General features: G+C 39.5%; 1 protein-coding gene and 1 pseudogene across 4 annotated transcripts in view; one reads left to right on the top strand and one right to left on the bottom strand.

Moving 5' to 3' along the window:
* The window catches only part of NARS2 (asparaginyl-tRNA synthetase 2, mitochondrial), a 160,887-nt gene that overhangs the window by 29,475 nt on the left and 112,630 nt on the right, over positions 1-18,782 (top strand). Inside the window, exons 1-4 of one of the 4 annotated variants that reach the window (XM_026518195.4) lie at positions 7,648-8,188; positions 12,519-12,628; positions 13,452-13,572; positions 16,541-16,681. In XM_026518195.4, coding sequence (XP_026373980.1) covers positions 8,048-8,188; positions 12,519-12,628; positions 13,452-13,572; positions 16,541-16,681 — 513 coding nt within the window. In that variant the 5' untranslated portion in view covers positions 7,648-8,047. Of the gene's footprint in view, positions 1-7,647; positions 8,189-12,518; positions 12,629-13,451; positions 13,573-16,540; positions 16,682-18,782 lie in introns of those variants that run through there. The other 3 variants (XM_057316713.1, XM_044390859.3, XM_026518196.4) reach the window with 3 other exon arrangements.
* On the bottom strand, positions 17,289-17,364 carry LOC113269544 (U6 spliceosomal RNA; annotated as a pseudogene).

The following is an 18,782-nucleotide window of genomic DNA, read 5'->3' on the forward strand; positions in this document are numbered from 1 at the left end:
GGGAGAAGATATTTACAAATGACACTACAGATAAAAGACTGGTATCCAAGATCTACAAAGAACTTCTCAAACTCAATACACAAGAAACGAATAAACAAATCATAAAATGGACAGAAGACATGAACAGACACTTGTCCAATGAAGACATACAAATGGCTAACAGAAACGTGAAAAAATGTTCAAAAGCACATCTCCTTTTGGTGTCTTTAAGTTCTTATGTAGTTGTCTGCTCGTTTGAGACCAATGGTGAGTACCCATGCTCCTACGCATTCCAGGAAAATGTCTCTTCCAGACTCTTTTGTCGAAAGGAAAAAATTCTCTTCAGTTAGAATTTGCATATCTTTATGCAGGTTATTCTTTTCCAAAGATAGCTCTCATTATTCATGACATTATATATACTGGGATGGGAGGGTAGTAATCCCTCAGTAGCAGCACGGAACTTTCTTAAAGGAAAAAGTATTTCTCAGAAGTCTGTAGAAAATATCATGCTTAATATCAGTGGTCTACCAAGGGTGGGGCAGTGGGAGGGGCCTGCCCAAGGTGCAGGCAATTAGGGGGTGTACCACTGTAGAAATTTAAAAAACGATAGTAAAATGGACCAAAAGCCCAGCTACTTTTTATTTTTGGTTATAAACCAAAACTGTCCGTGATAAGGCACTCCTTTCTGAAAAAGCCTAAACATTTGTGGAGTTTTATTATTTGGAAACATTTTTTCTTCACATGTAACATTTTTGGAAACTTGGGGGGGGGGAATTTGCCCATTCTTTTCACTCTCACTTCATCAGTGGAAAATGCTGCAAAGATGTAGTCACAAATGTAGGTACAGCCGTGAAAAATGTTCCCAGACAAGATGGGGTGCTCATTATTGAGCTGTGTGGGCACTAAAGAAATTTTGAAAAGCAAACTTCATTCTTTGAAGTTCTGTGTGATCAAAAAGAAAGTATGAGTGTAGGCGGATCGGCTCAGATTTATTGTCTCCTACATGTAATTTTTCTTTTCCGAGTTATCTGGTTTTCCGGTGTGAAATCTTAGAGGTTGATTATACACAGAAATATTTGCAAGCAGCCAGGAATCAGCTTCAAACCATCTAAAGTGAAGTTGCAAGCCTTCAGATTGTTGCTTGAGGATTACCACATAGAGATGTGTACAAAAGGCCATTAACCATGCAACCAAGAAGCAGGGGGGAATGGTAAGAAAATAAACACTTGAATAGAAAAAAATTTATTTTTAAAGCACAGTAACAGAAATGACAAAAGATGTTGGTCTTACATTGGCCAAGTAAATCAAAAGGGCAATTTTGAGTGTCAATAATTTTCTTTAAGAACTAGACACTATTTCTAAAGGAAAGGGTCAAATAATGTCAAGTTTTGCTATCATTCAGCCATTTCTTCACAGTACACCATGGTAAAGGCAACCCACAGAGTGGGTGGAGATATTTGCAATGCTTATAACTGAGAATAACTTATATGTAAATTATATGTAAGAACTTGTGGGCAAAATGGGCAAAAGATTTAGTGAATTCACTAAAGAAAAAAACCCAGTGAAAATAAACATCGAAAGATGCTCAGTAAGGAACAGTAATTGGGGAGATGCAAAGTAAACTGCAATGAGAGATTGCTATACCTCCACCAATATGGCTAAATTTAAAAGTCTGACGGGACCAAGTGTTGGAGAGAATGTAAAGCAACAGCAACTCCCCTAAGTGGTGGGTGACACTCTGGGAAAAGTCTGCCCTGTGTACTAAAGCTGAAATTTGTATGCTTTATGATACAGCACTTTTACTCTTAGATATTATTCCCAGTTTAAATATATACACATTTACAATAAGTTATGTACAAAAAATACTCATAGCAGTGTTACTTATAATAACCCCAAACTGGAAACAACCCAAAAATCCAACAATAGGATGGATAAATAAATTGGGTTATAGTCATAAAATGGGATACCAGACAGCAATGAAAATGAACAAACTTTAGTTATAGGCAACGACAGTGGATTCTCACAAAAATAGTATTGACCAAAAGAGATCATACACAAAATAACCCATACCGCGTGATTCTGTTTACATGAAGTTCAAAAACAGAGGAAACTATAATGTCTAGACTACATACTGAGATGGTGGTAAGACTTTAAAGCAAAGCAAAGCAAAGATTACCAAGACGGTCAGGAGAGTAGGGAAGTTGTGCTTGCCACGGGGAAGGGAGAGGGCAAGAAGAGTCCTAGCAATGATCTTTTTCTCCATCTGAATGGTGGTTAGATAGGTATTCGCTTTATAAGCATTCATTATACATTTGTATTTTAGATTTTTTTCTGTTATTTGCATCGTAACAAAAAACATTTTTTTGAACCTCCTTTCATCCTCAGCAGTGAAAACCCAGGCTATTACTACATGCCAAATTATCCCAAATAATAAGCCATAAAAATTTGTATGCTTTACACATTAACCTATTTGCAGAGGATGTTACAATTTCCTTTCAAGCCCAATTTCAGAAATGCAAAGGTTTGCCAATGAGCCAACCAATTAACAGGTATCAAACTCCAGAGGTAATTGTACAAAATCAAAATTTGTAATAACCTATCTAGTAGCGGACTGTCTCCAGTCTCTCCTATATCTGAATTTTAATGGGTGATGAAAACTTTAGCCACTCCTGGGATTAAGTATGTTTTCTTTCCTCTGCAGTATAGTCTCATAGCATTATAGAAACCTATTTTCTAAATTTCCAGGTCTTTGCCAAACATACACTAAAACCAGAGTGGAAAAGATCAGTATCCCAAAATGGGGATGAGGAGAGCAACTGGATACATAAAAGAACATTAAAGATATTTTTTGAAACAAATTTTTGGTCTTATTTCTAGGAATTTATCCTGCAGATGTACAAGTTCTGTATATGTAATGTGTAAACAAAATACTCAGTGTAGATTGCCCTACTGCCCCAGCAGAGCCAGCGGAGGACGAAGCTCCTTCTGCACCCCTGGGGTCATGCTCCAGCCACGGTGCACTGGTGCTTCCCCCACCCTAAACCTGGAAGGCGGCTTGGGCGGCAGGTGGTTTTGTTACAGTTTCTTTGAAAATAACATTAGAAGTTTAAAAATAGTAGTAGCAGGAGTGGTACAGCATAAGAAAAGAAGTTCAAGTCTCAGAGGGCCTCCCGAAAGCAAAAGGAAGAAACCAGGGAAAGGATGAGACCCAACTACAGATCCAGAAGTGTTTTTCAAAGTCGGTCAGAGTCATCAGGCAGGAAACCCAGGAATTTGCATTTTAACAAGCACTGCTGGTGATTCTGATACACACTGAAGAACTGCACCTAAAATGTATACAAAGTAGATAGAAATCATCTTGAGCCTTCTGCTTTGGGAATTAAAGAGAATTGGCTGATAAAATTCAGGGGATTCAAAAGTGACTATATTGTCACGAAAGGTACAGAGCTCGGAGAATCCTTGAAAACTTGCTGGAGGATGTATAAATTGGAATCCTCAGTTGGGAGAGCAATTTGGCATACCTAGTAAAGCTGAAGATGCATAGCTTCTGCACCCGAGGCATATGATGCAGGGACACTCTTTGACGTGTCCCATCTAGTTTTCTGCAGCAGTCTTGTAATGAAGGGCAGATCCAGTTCTGTGGGTCTTGAAGCTTACAGAGTTTAGGACGTTCTTTTTAAGGAAAATAATACAGAACTACAAATATTAAGGTAAATATTTATGTAGAATGAGAGCAGTTACAAGAAATTTCTAGAACTCTGGAGATTCATGCCCCTCTCTTCTGAGTTCCTTTAGAAACCCTTCCTGATTGCTTCCCCTCCCATTTTTACAACTCCCAGTGGTACCCAGCACTGGGGGGGAGGGGCTGGGGAGAGGGAGATGCTGAGGGGTATGAGACTTATTTGCATACATGCAAATAAGGGGCTCTGAGTTTACCTTTCATTAGCTTCATGGTAAATCCACTGCTGTTTATTATAGAAAAACATTGAAAGCAGCCCAAATAACTATCAGAATGAGAATGAATGAATTGTGGTATATTCATACAACAGAATATTATAAAGAATGAGCTGCAGCTACATGGATATATGTGAAAAACTAAATTTGAGTTGCACAATAATTTGTAGATACCATTAACTTAAATTTTAAGACTATGCAAAACAATACAAGAGACCATAGATGTATGCATATTATATATACATATATATACGTGCACAGATTGTGTGTGTATATATATATATAAAATTGTGCATGTATATAATTAAAGTATAAAAACATGGAAGAAAATGATAAACACTGAATTCTGGATAGTGGTTACCTCTATCCAGGAGGAAAAGAGGGAAATGGGATTGGAGAGAGGTATAAAGGAGGTCCATTTCCTGGAAGGAGGAAGATCTCAAGGAGATAGGACCAAATATTAAGATTTGATATGACAAACCCAGGTGTCAGCTACCAGGTTTTATTGCATTATTTCCGAAACTCTTCTATATACAGGAAATAGTTCACATGTTTTACACACACACACACACACACACACACGAGTCTCTTGTACTGACCAGGGAAAGAAGATGCTCTAATTCTAGCAGCAGACCCGATTCCTCTATTTTAATATTTAATTTATATATTTTTGAGGTATATGTGAGTAAAATGCACAAATCTTAAGTTTACAGCTCCAGGAATGTTTGTCTATCTGATACCGGTAAGCCCACCAGGATTATGATATAGAACGTTGCCAACTCTCTTCCGCACGTACGATTCCCGCTTTCCTGGCTGATATTCATCCTCCGGCTTCAGCTTAGCGGTCACTTCCTCTACGAAAACTGCCTTACTCCCCCAGCACTTGGTTACTACTGCTCTTCTGTGTTTTTCTTTTAATTGATCATTTACTTGTCAGCTTTTCTTTCTAGATTATGAGCTGCTTTTCTGAAGGTTCCAAATGACACATGTGACTTCTTGTGCGGCTTTGTGCCTGTGCCTTTCCATTTTTCAAGTTAAATTGTACTCACCAACGTTAGCTTCTTCAGAGAAACCCAGGATCCTTTGCAATATTCATCCATTCCTTGTCTACACCCAATGTCTCCCTAATTTCTGCATCAGGTACTATGTTCCTCTATGTTTTGAGGTCACGACCTTGATAGCAAGTTTTGGGTGTTGAGAGTTTCATGAGTAGATTCAAGCATAATGAAAACCCCGAACACAGAGTTGTATTTTATGACCACATGGAGAATCAGAGTAATGCCTGCCCTTTCAAAGCCTTGAAACTTTGCAAGTGTAGCTGAAACTTGTCATGCTAAATTGGATTAAAACCTTCTCCAAAGCTGACGATTAATACTGATGGTGTTCATCGCCCAGACCTGTATTATCAAAAGGTAACAATAAGGATGTTTCACTTCTGTTCCTCACTCCAGGGAACCTCAGGGAACTCCCTGAATCATAGAGAGACTGGTAGGCATGCTAAAGAAGGCAAGTCCTCTTTATGTTGTAGGGGGAGCAACTGAAGAGTAGTTTAATCACTGGAATAACAGGTGGGGAAGAGAATGGACTCTGGTGCCAGAGTGCCAATGTAACTTGGTACAAGCTCAAACCCTCTCCAGGCTTCAGTTTCTCCTTTGGAAACTGGGGGTGATGATGCTAAGCCTCCTTCAGAGGGCTATTGTGTGCATTAAGGGAGTTAGTATGTGACAACTTGCTGGCAGGAGTCAGCATTCTACAGCACTAGCAACCATTATTACCAACATAGTAATATATTAATTGTGGAAAGATTACTCTGGCTACTGTCAGAAAGGTGATGAATCTAAAAAAGGTGGTTTCATTCTAATGTTGAAAACAAAAATAAGAAAACTTGATTTGATGTAGTGCAAGATTCATGGAGTGTTTTGAACTTAGCACCAGACACACAGATGCTATAGTCAACTTTCAACTATATACATTTTTAATTACTGCTAATTTTTAGTTTCACCCACTGGTTTCCTTTGTCTTCATCATACTAGTAGGCACTGGTCCCCTGCTTAGAAATTAATTAACCCTTTGGCTTAGACAAGCAGTAGGTGAGAGAGTAAAGGAAGTCAGGATCACTGTGGTAAGGACCATAGTTCTTAAAATACACATTGAGGGGGAAAGGGTGGTGAAAGATGGCAAGACAGAAAAACAGCCTGGGAAAGAAGTGAGCCAATTGGTCACTTCTTTTCATCCCTTGGACAAGGTAGGCATAGTCGAAGGGGAGATTAGAATGGAGAAACACATTAATGCTGTGATCATCTTCTTCCCAGATTTTGTAGCCAATACACCAAAGCCATAGTTATTTTTTTTTTGTTAAAGTCCCAAAGCTACGTAATTCTGAAGGTATTTGGACGTTTCCATATTTTTAAAATTTTATCTAAGTAATCACTAATACCCAATGTGGGGCTCGAACTCATGACCCCAAGATCAAGAGTTTATGATCCTAATAAGCCAGCCAGGTACCCCTCCACATTTCTTCTCAAAAGGTTCAAGAAGTGCTGGTATTTTTGTGAGAGATATTTTTTAGTCTGTCTTGAGAACAATTTTACAATTCTTCCAGACTATTTGCCCTCCTAGCAACCCTCTCTGCTCACCTTCCTGCAGGAAATACTCTTTCTTATATCCCAGCATTGCAAAATTTGATCCTCCTCAAAAAGTCAGTTTATTTCCTTCTCTACACTACCACTTCACTTGGCTCGTATATTTATGTGTACTTATAGGTTTATATTGCAATAATCTATTTTGTTGTCATTCCCCACGTCTAGACCATGAGCTTCTTGGTGGAAGGACCATGATTTTATTTCCCACCTTGAGACACTCTATAGCATAGTAGTTTAGTGCATGGAGCTGGATTTCTGAGTTTAAATCTCACATTTATAGGATGTATTGTATATCCTTGAGCAAGTCACTTCATTTCTCTCTGCCCAAGTTCCTGTATCTGTAATATGGGCATAATAATAGCAGCAAGTTTAAGTTGTTAACCCTTACTTCTATCTTTTAATTAGATGGAAAACTTTTCATGATTGTCAGTGAATTACAGATATATATATATATATACATATATATATATATATATATATTTTTTTTTTTTTTTTAATTTGGGAGGGGGTGGTGGATAAATTTAAAAGGGTCATTGTTTCCCGGTCAAACAAATGCAGATAACTGTGTTGGAAAAAAGAGAGACTTGAAGATTCCAGCGGGCAATGGCCGACATTCCCTCCAGTCTCTCCGACATCTTCACGTTGTCTGTCATGCCTTCTCTGATTTGCAAAAACAAGGTCTCTTCAGTTAATCTTTAGTAGTCAGAGGGCTACCTTCTCCAGCAAGCTATCTCTGGCATCCCATGGTTAGGCTCCGCCAGGGAACTGATCCCTTTTATGCAGTTGTCCGTTTAGATTTCTGACACTACAAAACTGTGACTTGAGCAAAGATCTATGTTTTGCGCCTCTCAGTGTTCCTCTGCATCACCTCGAGGCTTTAGAAATGAAGACCTCTTAGGCCCCGCCCAGGTGTGCTCCCCATTTGCCCCAGCAATACGCCTACAGCAGGAATGCCTTAGCTCCGCCCCTTCTGAGCCTCTGGCCCGCTTCCTCCCCACTGCGCCCGCGCAGGCCTCTGGCCCGCCCCCTCCATAAACTGGAGTCACAAGTGCGCACGCTCCTTAACCTCCTCGTAGCGTGATGACGTTGACGGTGGCGTGTGACGTGTGGCGGCGGCCGCGCGTGTTTCAGCTGTGGGAGGTGGTCTGAGCCGTGGGTTTGGAAACTACGCGGGACCGTGCGGTGTCTCGGCCGGCTACCGCGCGTGGTTTTTTAGGCTTACGCCGCTAATTGTGTTGTCTCCGCTCCGCCCTGTCCGGGGAGAGGGAAGCGCAGGGGAGGTTCTGGGGGAAAGAACTAGAGCCCCTGAAGGGGAAGAGAGTAGCCGCGGGGGGAGGTGGGGCTTGGAGCGCCTGAGTGCAGGGCTGCAGCCCAGAATTGGGGAGCAGTCGAGAGGGGAGGTTCGCCATAGGCAAGGTCCGCACCCGCCTGGATCGGGGCTGGTCCCGAGGAGCGCCTGGGGCAGCCGAGCGATGTTTGGGGCCCGGTGCCTGGTCCGAGCCCTGCGCTCCTGTTCCTCCGCTCCCTGCCCGAGACACAAACCTTCAGCCAGACTGAGCGTGCGGGATGCTCTCGGGGCCCAGAACACGAATGGGGAGCGCGTTAAGGTCCAGGTTGGTGTATGGGAAGGGGGTGGCTTTTTCTTTTTAGTGACTTAAATGGCCCCTCCACGACTAGGCTTGCCTTGTCAGACAGTGACAGGCAGGGAAAGGAGAAAACGTAGGCAGTTGTGTGCGTTCACACTTTTTTCCTTTCCTTGCCTACCGTTACTTTTTGCAAAACTGTTGGGATGCCTGTGAAATCTTGGAACTATGCTCTTACGGTACCAGGACGTTACCTGTGAACTTGTTAGTCATACAGCAGAATAAACCTACGATTTTCCTTTATCCCTCATAATGAACATCCACAGTTAATAGGGCTGCCTCGAGCTAGCTCCTTAAGAGCTGACAGCGTGTCTTTTCTGTCTAGGTATTCACACATGCCTAACAGTAAATACTTCAACTAAACAGTGGCTTTTATTCAACTTTTAACCACCCCAAGGCCTAAGAATGGGGGTTTGCATATAATGTATGTTTAATAAATTAGGAGAAAGAGTAGAGTGTAGTTTGCAACTCTGGAGTCATGCTGCCTAGGTTCAAATATGCCACTTAGTGGCTTATTAGTTATGGGCATGTCTCTTACGTGTTCTGTACCTGTTTCCTTCTTATGGCAATGAAGCTAATAGTAGCCTCAATCTCATAGAGTCCGAAGATTAAGTGAGATGGTAGGTATTAAGACATTTAGAACACTGGCTCACAGTCAATAAATGCTAGCTGCTCTTATTTCTCTTGTTAATATTGTTTGCAACAGCTCCACATAGAAGATTTTCCCCTAAGGGAGTAGACCAAGCAAGGTGGTTTGACCGTTTCTTATAGGTTGTTGAAACACTGATGAAGTTATTTTTTTTGTCCTTGGATATCCTTGATTTTTTTTAATAATAATTTTTTATTATGTTACGTTAGTAACCATACAGTATATTCTTAGTTTTTGATGTAATGTTCCATGATTCATTATTTGCATATAACACCCAGTGCACCATGCAATATGTGTCCTCCTTAATACCCATCACCGGCCTATCCCAATCTCCCACCCCCCTCCCCTCTGAAGCACTCAGTTTGTTTCCCAGAGTCCATAGACTCTCATGGTTCATTCCCTATTCTGTTTACCCCCCCTTCATTCTTTCCTTCCTTCTCCTACCAATCTTCCTATTTGTTATGTTCCATAAATGAGTGAAACCATATGATAATTGTCTTTCTCTGCTTGACTTATTTCACTTAGCATAATCTCCTCCAGACCCGTCCATGTTGCTGCAGATGTTGGCTAATCGTTCTTTCTTTCTTTTTTTTTTTTTTTTTAAGATTTTATTTTATTTATTTGACAGAGATAGAGACAGCCAGCGAGAGAGGGAACACAAGCAGGGGGAGTGGGAGAGGAAGAAGCAGGCTCATAGCAGAGGAGCCTGATGTGGGGCTCGATCCCATAACGCCAGGATCACGCCCTGAGCCGAAGGCAGACGCCTAACCGCTGTGCCACCCAGGCGCCCCCTAATCGTTCTTTCTGATGGCTGAATAATATTCCATTGTATATATGGACAACATCTTAATCCAGTCATCTGTTGAAGGGCATCTCGGCTCCTTCCACAATTTAGCTATTGTGGACAATGCTGCTATGAACATTGGGGTGCATATGGCCCTTCTCTTCACTACGTCTCTATCTTTGGGATAAATACCCAGTATTGCAATTGCTGGATCATAGGGTAGCTCAATTTTTAACTTTTTAAGGGACCTCCACACTGTTTTCCGAAGCGGCTGTACCAACTTGCATTCCCACCAACAGTGTAAGAGGGATCCCCTTTCTCCACATCCTCTCCAACATTTGTTGTTTCCTGCCTTGTTAGTTTTTGCCATTCTGACTGGCGTAAGGTTGTATCTCAATGTGGTTTTGATTTGAATTTCCCTGATGGCTAATGATTTTGAACATTTTTTCGTGTGTCTGTTAGCCATTTGTATGTCTTCATTGAAAAAGTGTCTGTTCATATCTTCTGCCCATTTTTTGATTTGATTATTTGTTTCCTGTGTATTGAGTTTGAGAAGTTCTTTGTAGATCTTGGATACTAGTCTTTTATCTGTAGTGTTATTTGCAAATATCTTCTCCCATTCGGATATCCTTGATTTTTAGCAGGATAGCCCCTCTGCATTTCTTTGGGTTTCATACTTTTTCCATGATACAAATCAAAACCTTTTCTATTCATTCATCTGTTCATTTGACATACATACTTTAATGATTCCTTCGGAGTGGTAATCTAGAAAACATTCAAAGATAAAAGCTACTGCTTAGGTTAGAGGCTTTCATTTTACTGCTGTGCAGTCTAAGATAGTAGCTACCTGCCATTTGTGGCATTGAGCTCTTGAGATGAAGCTGGTCTAAATCAAAGGATAACTGTAAATGTAAAATACACACCAATTTTGGAGAACAAAATACCTCTATATATTTATATTGATTACATGTTGATATTTGGGGCATAATTGGGTTAACTAAAATATTAAAATTAATTTAACCTGTTTACTTTTAGTGTGACCACTAAAACATGCAAAATTACATTTATGGCTCACATTATGTTTTTGTGGGTCAGCCCTAGTCTAATGGTTAAGACTAGTATTTGGGGCAATGTGATTAGTATTGGTGATAGAGAAATTTGTGAGAAGATAGAGAGGGACGTCCTTAACTATGTGAGATCAAGGAAGACTTCTTATATTAAGTGACATTTCGCTTGAGTCCTGAAGGATATAAGTTCCTCAGGCAGAGGAACTGGGATGGGGTGGAGATAGCATTCTAGAGAAGTTTGGTAATAATGTGAACTTCGAACTAAGAACTGTATTTGAATTCTAGCTCTGCTATTTGGGAACTGATTTTAATTATTTAGAGAGAGTATCCTAACTTCTCTAAATATGTTCTTCATCTCTAATATTCACTGCATTAAGTTCTTGTAAGGAATAAGTAGTAAAATATTTATAAAGAGCTTAGAACAGAAGCACATTTTTAAACGGTGATTCACAATGTTACCTTTTACTAAAAAGTGAAAAGCAAGACAGTGGTGCTTTAGGAATTACTGTTGATTGAGCGTGACCAAAGAGCAGCTGCCTTTGGGGAAGCATGGGGAGGTGAAACCAGAAAGATGGGCACACTCAAATGTGAAAGATCTTATATAGGAGTTGGAGGCAATCTATACTTTGTTCAGTGTAGCTCCGGAAAAATGTCAAGGTCTTTCTGGTAGACTTGGGTTCAAGTTCCGGCTTTACGTTAACCAGCAGTGTGAGCTTCGGCAAGTTGTTTTACTTCTTTGACCCCAGGTTCTTCACTTGTAAGACAAGTTATAATGATAATCCACAGAGCTGTTGTGAGGAAGGGATGAGATAGTATATGAAGAAGGTAGTAAAACACTTGTCACACAGTCGATTTTTAGTGCATAGTAGATATTCTTTCACTGAAAAACATTAGTGGACTGTCTATATGCGCTTGACAATGGCCTTCAAAGGCAACTAAAGCATGGTTCCTAAACTTTGGAAATATTATGGACATGCAAATAAGTAATAGAAGAGCTTTAATAGCGATTTCTGTAGGGCATGATGGGAACACAAAGAAAGGGTCAATACAGTTTTTCTAACTAGAATTATCTCCCTTTTCCCAAGCATGTCTGATAGTTAATCAAACACCGTCAGTTGTTTCACAGTTGTTCAATGTCTGCTAGAATATATCCTTTTCTGTGCAAGTTAAATTTAAGTTGGATGTGGTCTGGGAGAGCTGTTTTTAGTAGTACTGGTCTACTAGAAGGCCTCTCGTTTGTACTCACACATACCTGTCATTTGAATTCAGTGTCCTTGAAAGCTTATGTACTACTTAATATATGTTCACAATGAAAAGCTTCTTGAAAACTTTGTGTGATACATTCTAAAGGGAAAAAAAAAATCTCATGAAGATGTTTCTAGTCTATAACTACATAATCTCCCTTCTGGGAATTTTATATAAAAGGAGGCAGGGGCCAAAATATGTGCCCTGTTATTTGTTGTGGTGGGGAAAAGGAGCAAGGGGCAGGAAGAAATACCTGGAATAGCCAATATTGGGGAAATTGATGATGTGAATTAGGCTCTTCACCTAATGCAATGTTAGGCATCTTTTCAGAATGGTGAGTTTTATTAACCAAACAAAAAGATGTAATGCCAGAGCTATATATCACTGCAATAAGAATCATATTGAGTTATATATGCTCAGGGGTGAGCTAAAAGTGATTGATTTGTTAAGACAGGATTGAGGACTTTTTTTTCATTTAGTCTTATATGTGCGTGTGTAATGAAAATGTAAAATGTTTGTGTTTTAAACTCACATTTAGAAATTTCTCTTCATTAGGGATGGATTCGTTCAGTCCGATCCCAGAAGGATATCTTGTTCCTGCATATAAATGATGGATCGGCTTTGGAAAGCCTTCAGGTTGTAGCAGATTCAAGCTTTGACAGTAGGTGAGTTTTTTGGTTGTTTTTTTTTTTAACAAAAGAATCTTTTTTCTTTCATCTCCGCTCCCCAACACTCTAATCCAGTGTTCCTATTGCCATCTGAGTGATCTTTCTAAACAAACCTGCTTTTCAAAGCTTTGAGGCTCAAGTCCAAATATCTGGAATCAAGATCCTTCAAGCTCAGGCCTTTCCTTTCCTTTTTTTTTTTTTTTTTCCTCATTTTTTTTTTCTATTTTTTTAATTTAAATTCAGTTAATTAACACGTAATGTGTTATTAGTTTCAGACATAGAGTTCAGTGATTTATCAGTCTTATATAACACCCAGCGCTCATTACATCATGTGCCCTCCTTAATGCCCATCACCCAGTTACCCCATCCCCCCTCCTCTCCTCCAGCAACCCTCAGTTTGTTTCCTATGATTAAGAGTCTCTCTGGTTTGTCTCCGTCTCTGATTTTGTCTTGTTTTATTTTTCCCTCCCTTCCCCTATGCTCCTCTGTCTTTTCCTTAAATTTCACAAATGAGTGAAATCATGTAATTGTCTTTCTCTGATTGACTTATTTCACTTAGCATAATAGCCTCTAGTTCCAGCCATGTCATTGCAAATGGCAAAATTTCTTCTTTTTCTTTTTTTGGAGGCCTTTCTTTTTCTAACATCTTCATGTAATAATACCCCCTACCTATTCTTTGCTTCAGTCTCTCATTTATTTGCTACCCAAAGAAGGGTGAAACCTCTATTAAATTTTGAAATGTTCTGATAGCAAGTTTTGTTTTAAAATGAGGGTTCCACATAACGATAATCTTGTTTATGCTGGCTTTTTGTTACTTTAGAGAACTGGCTTTTGGGAGTTCTGTGGAAGTTCAAGGGCAGCTGGTAAAAAGTCCATCCAAAAAGCAAAATGTGGAACTGAAGGCAGAAAAAATTGAAGTTGTTGGAAATTGCGATGCCAAGGTATGCTTTCTAATACTTTAGTGGAGACTATTTAGGCTTAATGTAAAACATTAGCAGTCTGTTTTAAGTGTGATTATTGCGAAGATGGCAGTTAGAGCATGTTTCAGTTGGACTTCCCAGATAATTGGAACAGGCTATAGAGCCTGAGGAATGTAGAGAGTGTAGCAAAAAGTATGTAGATGGCTGAGTTTTATGAGTGAAAGTGAAGTATTAATCTGTGCATCTCTTTTGGACACCTGTCACAGTTGAAACTTGCCACTTTCATGAGGATGCCCAGTTAGCTGCAGTGACAGAGACATACTGGGGCAGACCATGTTCTTAGGAAATCCCTGCCTAGAAATGACTTTTGCAGAATCTAGAACTGTGTTGTACCAGTATAGTAGCCATTAGCCACCTGTGGCTATTTAATATCAACTAATTTAATATTAAATCAATCAAAATTAGATAAAAAAAATCAGTTCCGCAGTGACATTAGCCACATTTCAAGTGTTTGGTCATCACAGGCAGCTGCTGGCTACCATACTGGATAGCATGGATACAGAACATTTCCATTTATCACACAAAATTCTTTGGGACCGTACTGGAGTGCTTTAATGCTCGAGCTGAGCAAACATAAGAAATCCTACATTAAGACATGTATGGGGTGCCTGGCTGTCGTCGTCGGTTAAGCATCTAACTCTTGGTTTCAGCTCAGGTTGTGATCTCAGGGTCTTGAGATCAAGAACCCTGTCAGGCCCCCTGGTCAGCAGGGAGTCTGCTGGGGTGGGGGTGGGGGTTCTCTCTCCTCCCTCTGCCTCCACCTGCTGGTGTGCGCACGCTCATGCGCGCTCTCTCTCTCTTCCTCACTTCTTCTATCTCAGATAAATAAATCTTAAAAAAAAAGAGAGAGACATATTTATGCCTATTTTTGAAAGACTCTTTGTTACTAGCTTTTATTTATCACCTGATAAAGAGGTTAGAGGGTATAAAACCATAGGTTATCAATCCAGTTTCTGAATTAGAGAAAATGAGGCCCAGTCAGGTGACCTGACTTGCCCAAGGTTATATTGCTGACTAGTGCCACAGCTGAAATTGATGTCCCAGCCGTTTGACTCCCCTGTAGTTTTGCTATGCTTGTCTTCAAGTATTTAATGAACAAAAAATGAGGAAGTATAGGGAGATTTCCTCATTTTAATTCATTTTTATTTCTTTTGGATAATTGGAGGAAAATAAATATAAGGAAATAAGAGAGAAAATGGGCAACTTTTAAAAAAATGTCATTCTGAATAATTTTTAAAGAAATACTGATTGAAATACTAATAAATACTAATTGACATGTAAAATCTGGAATCAGGTTCTAAGATTTCTGAAAAGTAGACTGAAAATAATTTGGGACTCAGAGAGGAATTGGAGATGGTAAACATTTTTGGTTCTGCTTTTTTAGAGGAGTATAATGATTATTAAAATTTGTCATGTGTTTTACTCTTAAATTGTTCTCTCTTGGCTTCTCTCTTTGTCATTCACCTTCTCTCCCCCTTGATTTCAGGTTCATTTTAATGTATTCAGACATTAGAGAATTCTGATCCCCACGCAGTCTCCACACTCCTATTAGTGTGGTCATAATTTGACTTTAGTAGATGTGGTGCTTATCTCTATTATGAAATAAATTAGCATGTGCACTAAAAGAAATAGGTAAGACTAAATGGAATAAGCTAGCAGTTTGGCTTTTTTACTTAGTTTTTCTGTTACTAAAACTTTGGACTGAAGCTTTGTTTGTGTCTTCTTAATCTTGAAACATGAGGGGGACAGCATGTAATATTTCTACACAGAGTCATAATTTGAAATTTTTGTAAATATACACTACTCTGCCAGATGACAGAAAGCTGTTGACCCTCCCTCATGTTCTTAGACATGTTGAGAAACAGTGAAAAACAGTGCCAATTGATTATAAATGATTGTAGGCTTTCAAGACATTTGGGTGACTTTAAAATTGAACACCAGCTGTGTGTACACAGCTGTAGAAAACATAATCTTTAATATCTACAATATTCTGAACTCTTATGTGCCAAACAGTGGACTATTTTGCATAATTATATCCTAATCTCTCTATTTGTAAGTAGTGACTGATACAAGCTAATGGATGGAAACTTGATAAATAACAGATTAGCCTCAGTAATATTAACTTTGCCCAAGGTTCCACACCTAATAAGTAGTAGAGCTGGATTCAAACCCACATCTCTGATTCCACCTACCATTCTACTAATTTGGAATAAATGTGGACTATATTCATTTACATTAAGAAACAGAAAAGGAAAACATTTTAATTTTGTTCTGAGGCATTACTATTTAACAAGTGTCCTGGAAACTGCTATTATAGAACATTATCTTTTTTAGCTTTTATTTATTTTTTTTTATAATAGTTTTTTATTATGTTAGTCACCATACAGTATATCCTTAGTTTTTGATGTAGTGTTCCATGATTCATTATTTATGTATAACACCCAGTGCACCATGCAGTATGTGTCCTCCTTAATACCCATCACCGGCCTATCCCAGTCCCCCACTCCCCTCCCCTCTGAAGCCCTCAGTTTGTTTCCCAGACTCCATAGTCTTTCATGGTTCATTCCCCCTTCTGTTTACCCCCCTTCATTCTTTTTTTTTTTTTAATTTTTTATTTTTTATTATATTATGTTAGTCACCATACAGTACATCCCTGGTTTCTGATGTAAAGTTCGATGATTCATTAGTTGCGTATAACACCCAGTGCACCATGCAATATGTGCCCTCCTTACTACCCATCACTGGTCTATCCCATTCCCCCACCCCCCTCCCCTCTGAAGCCTGCAGTTTGTTTCTCAGAGTCCATAGTCTCTCATGCTTCATTCCCCCTTCTGATTACCCCCCCTTTCTTTATCCCTTTCTTCCCCTACCGATCTTCCTAGTTCTTATGTTTTTTAGCTTTTAATTTGTTTCTTCCATTTATTGGCAGGCTTTCCCTTTTAAATATAAAGAGAGGCATCCTCTGGAGTATCTAAGACAGTATCCTCACCTTCGGTGTAGAACTAATGCTCTGGGTTCTATACTGAGGGTTCGCAGTGAAGCCACAGCTGCTATTCATTCTTTCTTTAAGGTAAGGTGCTTTGTGTGCTTTTAGCTGTTCTTTTTTTTTTTTTTTTCGTAGCTGTTCTATCTTGTGAAGAAGTTAAATAATTGTAACCTTGGAGTATTATCCTGAAAGTTCTGTTAGTTACAACAGTTATTCCAAGCCCCCTGTATTTGTGTGGTACTTTTTTCTTTGGCTGATGTGAAATTGTCTCTTTATCACTGTTTTTGAGCAATCAGATTATGATGTGCCTTGGCACAGTATTTTTTGTTCCTTGTGTTTAGACCTTGTAGAGTTTCTTGGGTCTGTGTGTTTTAATTTGCATGAAGTTTTTCAGCCATTATTTCTTCAAATATTTTTTATGTTACCTCCCCTCTTTGGAGACATCAGTTTCCTATATATTAGGCCACTTAGTGATACCTCCATAGCTCACTGATGTTCTTTTCTTTTTTTAAATTCCTTTTTCCTTGTGTGTTTTTTTAGGGGGTAGTTCTATTGCTGTGTCTTCAAGCTTACTAATTTTTCCTTCTACAGTGACTGATTTGTTGTTATTCTTATCCAGTGCGTTTTTCATCTCACATGGTAGGTTTCATAACTAGATGTTTGATTTGGGCCTTTTTTTTTCCTGTGTGGAAAAAATATGGAATGCTTCACGAATTTGCGTGTCATCCTTGCACAGGGACCATGCTCATCTTCTCTGCATTGCTGCCGAAGCAAGCACGATTCGGACCTTTTTAAAAAAATATCTTCCATATCTCTACTTCACTTTTTGAACATGTACAATACAGTTTTAATAGAAACTATTTACAGTTGTAATAGCTGCTTAATAACTGTTTTATGTCCTTCTAACATGTCTGTTGATTATAAGTCCTTTTTGATTGATTTATTGCTTTTTTTAATTTGTATTTTATTTACATATTATTTGATTTACTGCTTTTAGCCTCCTAATTACAGGTTATGATTTCTTGCCTCTTTGTGTATCTGCTAATCTTTGGTTAGATGCCAGACAGAAAATTTTACCATGTTGGACATTATTAAGCTTTGTTTTGGTGTGCGGTTAAGCTACTTGAAAACCGTTTGATCCTTTTGGGTCTTGCTTTTTTGATTTGGTAAATAAGGCTGGAGCAGTGCTCACAGTCTAGGGCTAGTTAATTTCCACTACTGAGGCCAAGTCTTCCTGAGTACATTACCTAGTGCCTTGTGAATTTTGAGTTTTTCCCAATCTGGCTTGTGGGAACAGGTACTGTTTCCAGCCACACATGAGCACCAGGCATTGTTTCCTCATAATCTTTTTGGATGGTTCTTTCCTTGGCCTTTGATAGTTTTCCCACATGCATGTGTTTATCATTCTTCTACCTAGTACTCCATAGTGACCCTCTGTACATCCCTGGAGTTCTCTGTGCAGCTCTGTCCTCTCTGATACTCTCTCCTGTGAATTCTAGCCACTTTTGTCCCCTCAGGCTCTCAGCTCTGTCTCCTCAACTCAGGAAGTCTGCTGGGCTCCACTTTATTTCTATGTCCAGCTATGGCCTGGACAGTCTCAAGGTACTAAGCAAGGCTATTGATAGGGTTCGTTAAGTTTGTTTCCCACCTCAGGGATCACTGTCTTTTGTTGTCTGATAGCCATTGTCTTGAAAACCATCCTTTCATGTGGCTTTTTGTGTGGTGGGTGGGGGTTTAGTTTTGGGTTTTGTTTGTTTGTCTGTTTTTGGTTGTTTCAAGGGGGGAAGGTAAATCTGATCCCGGTTTTTCCATCTCGGTCATAGACGTATTTTATTTGTAGTAAGTACTACTTTTAGAGAGTTACTGGTGTTAATCAAGTAGATTGGTGCGTAGCTAAAGGCATTTTGTCTTATTTAGCTTTGCTCGTCATCCACTTCCCCTTACCTGGGAAAGCCACAGGGGCATATAGTTGTTAAGCTGATGAGGTGAAAGGACCCTCCCCCCATGTGGATGAGATGGCCCCAAAGGCCAGGAGTGGCCAGCAGATGAAGTTCAGTGGTCTTCCAAGTCAAGTGATTCTGGAGCTCTTCGTACGCCACTTCTCCAGATCCAGCTGATTGGCAGAGAGTGTCTACCATCATACCCTTCCCTTAGGTGCATCCAAATAGGCCCAGCCCTATTGTAG

This window comes from Ursus arctos, unplaced genomic scaffold, assembly GCF_023065955.2.
Source record: "Ursus arctos isolate Adak ecotype North America unplaced genomic scaffold, UrsArc2.0 scaffold_22, whole genome shotgun sequence".
NCBI lineage: Eukaryota > Metazoa > Chordata > Mammalia > Carnivora > Ursidae > Ursus > Ursus arctos.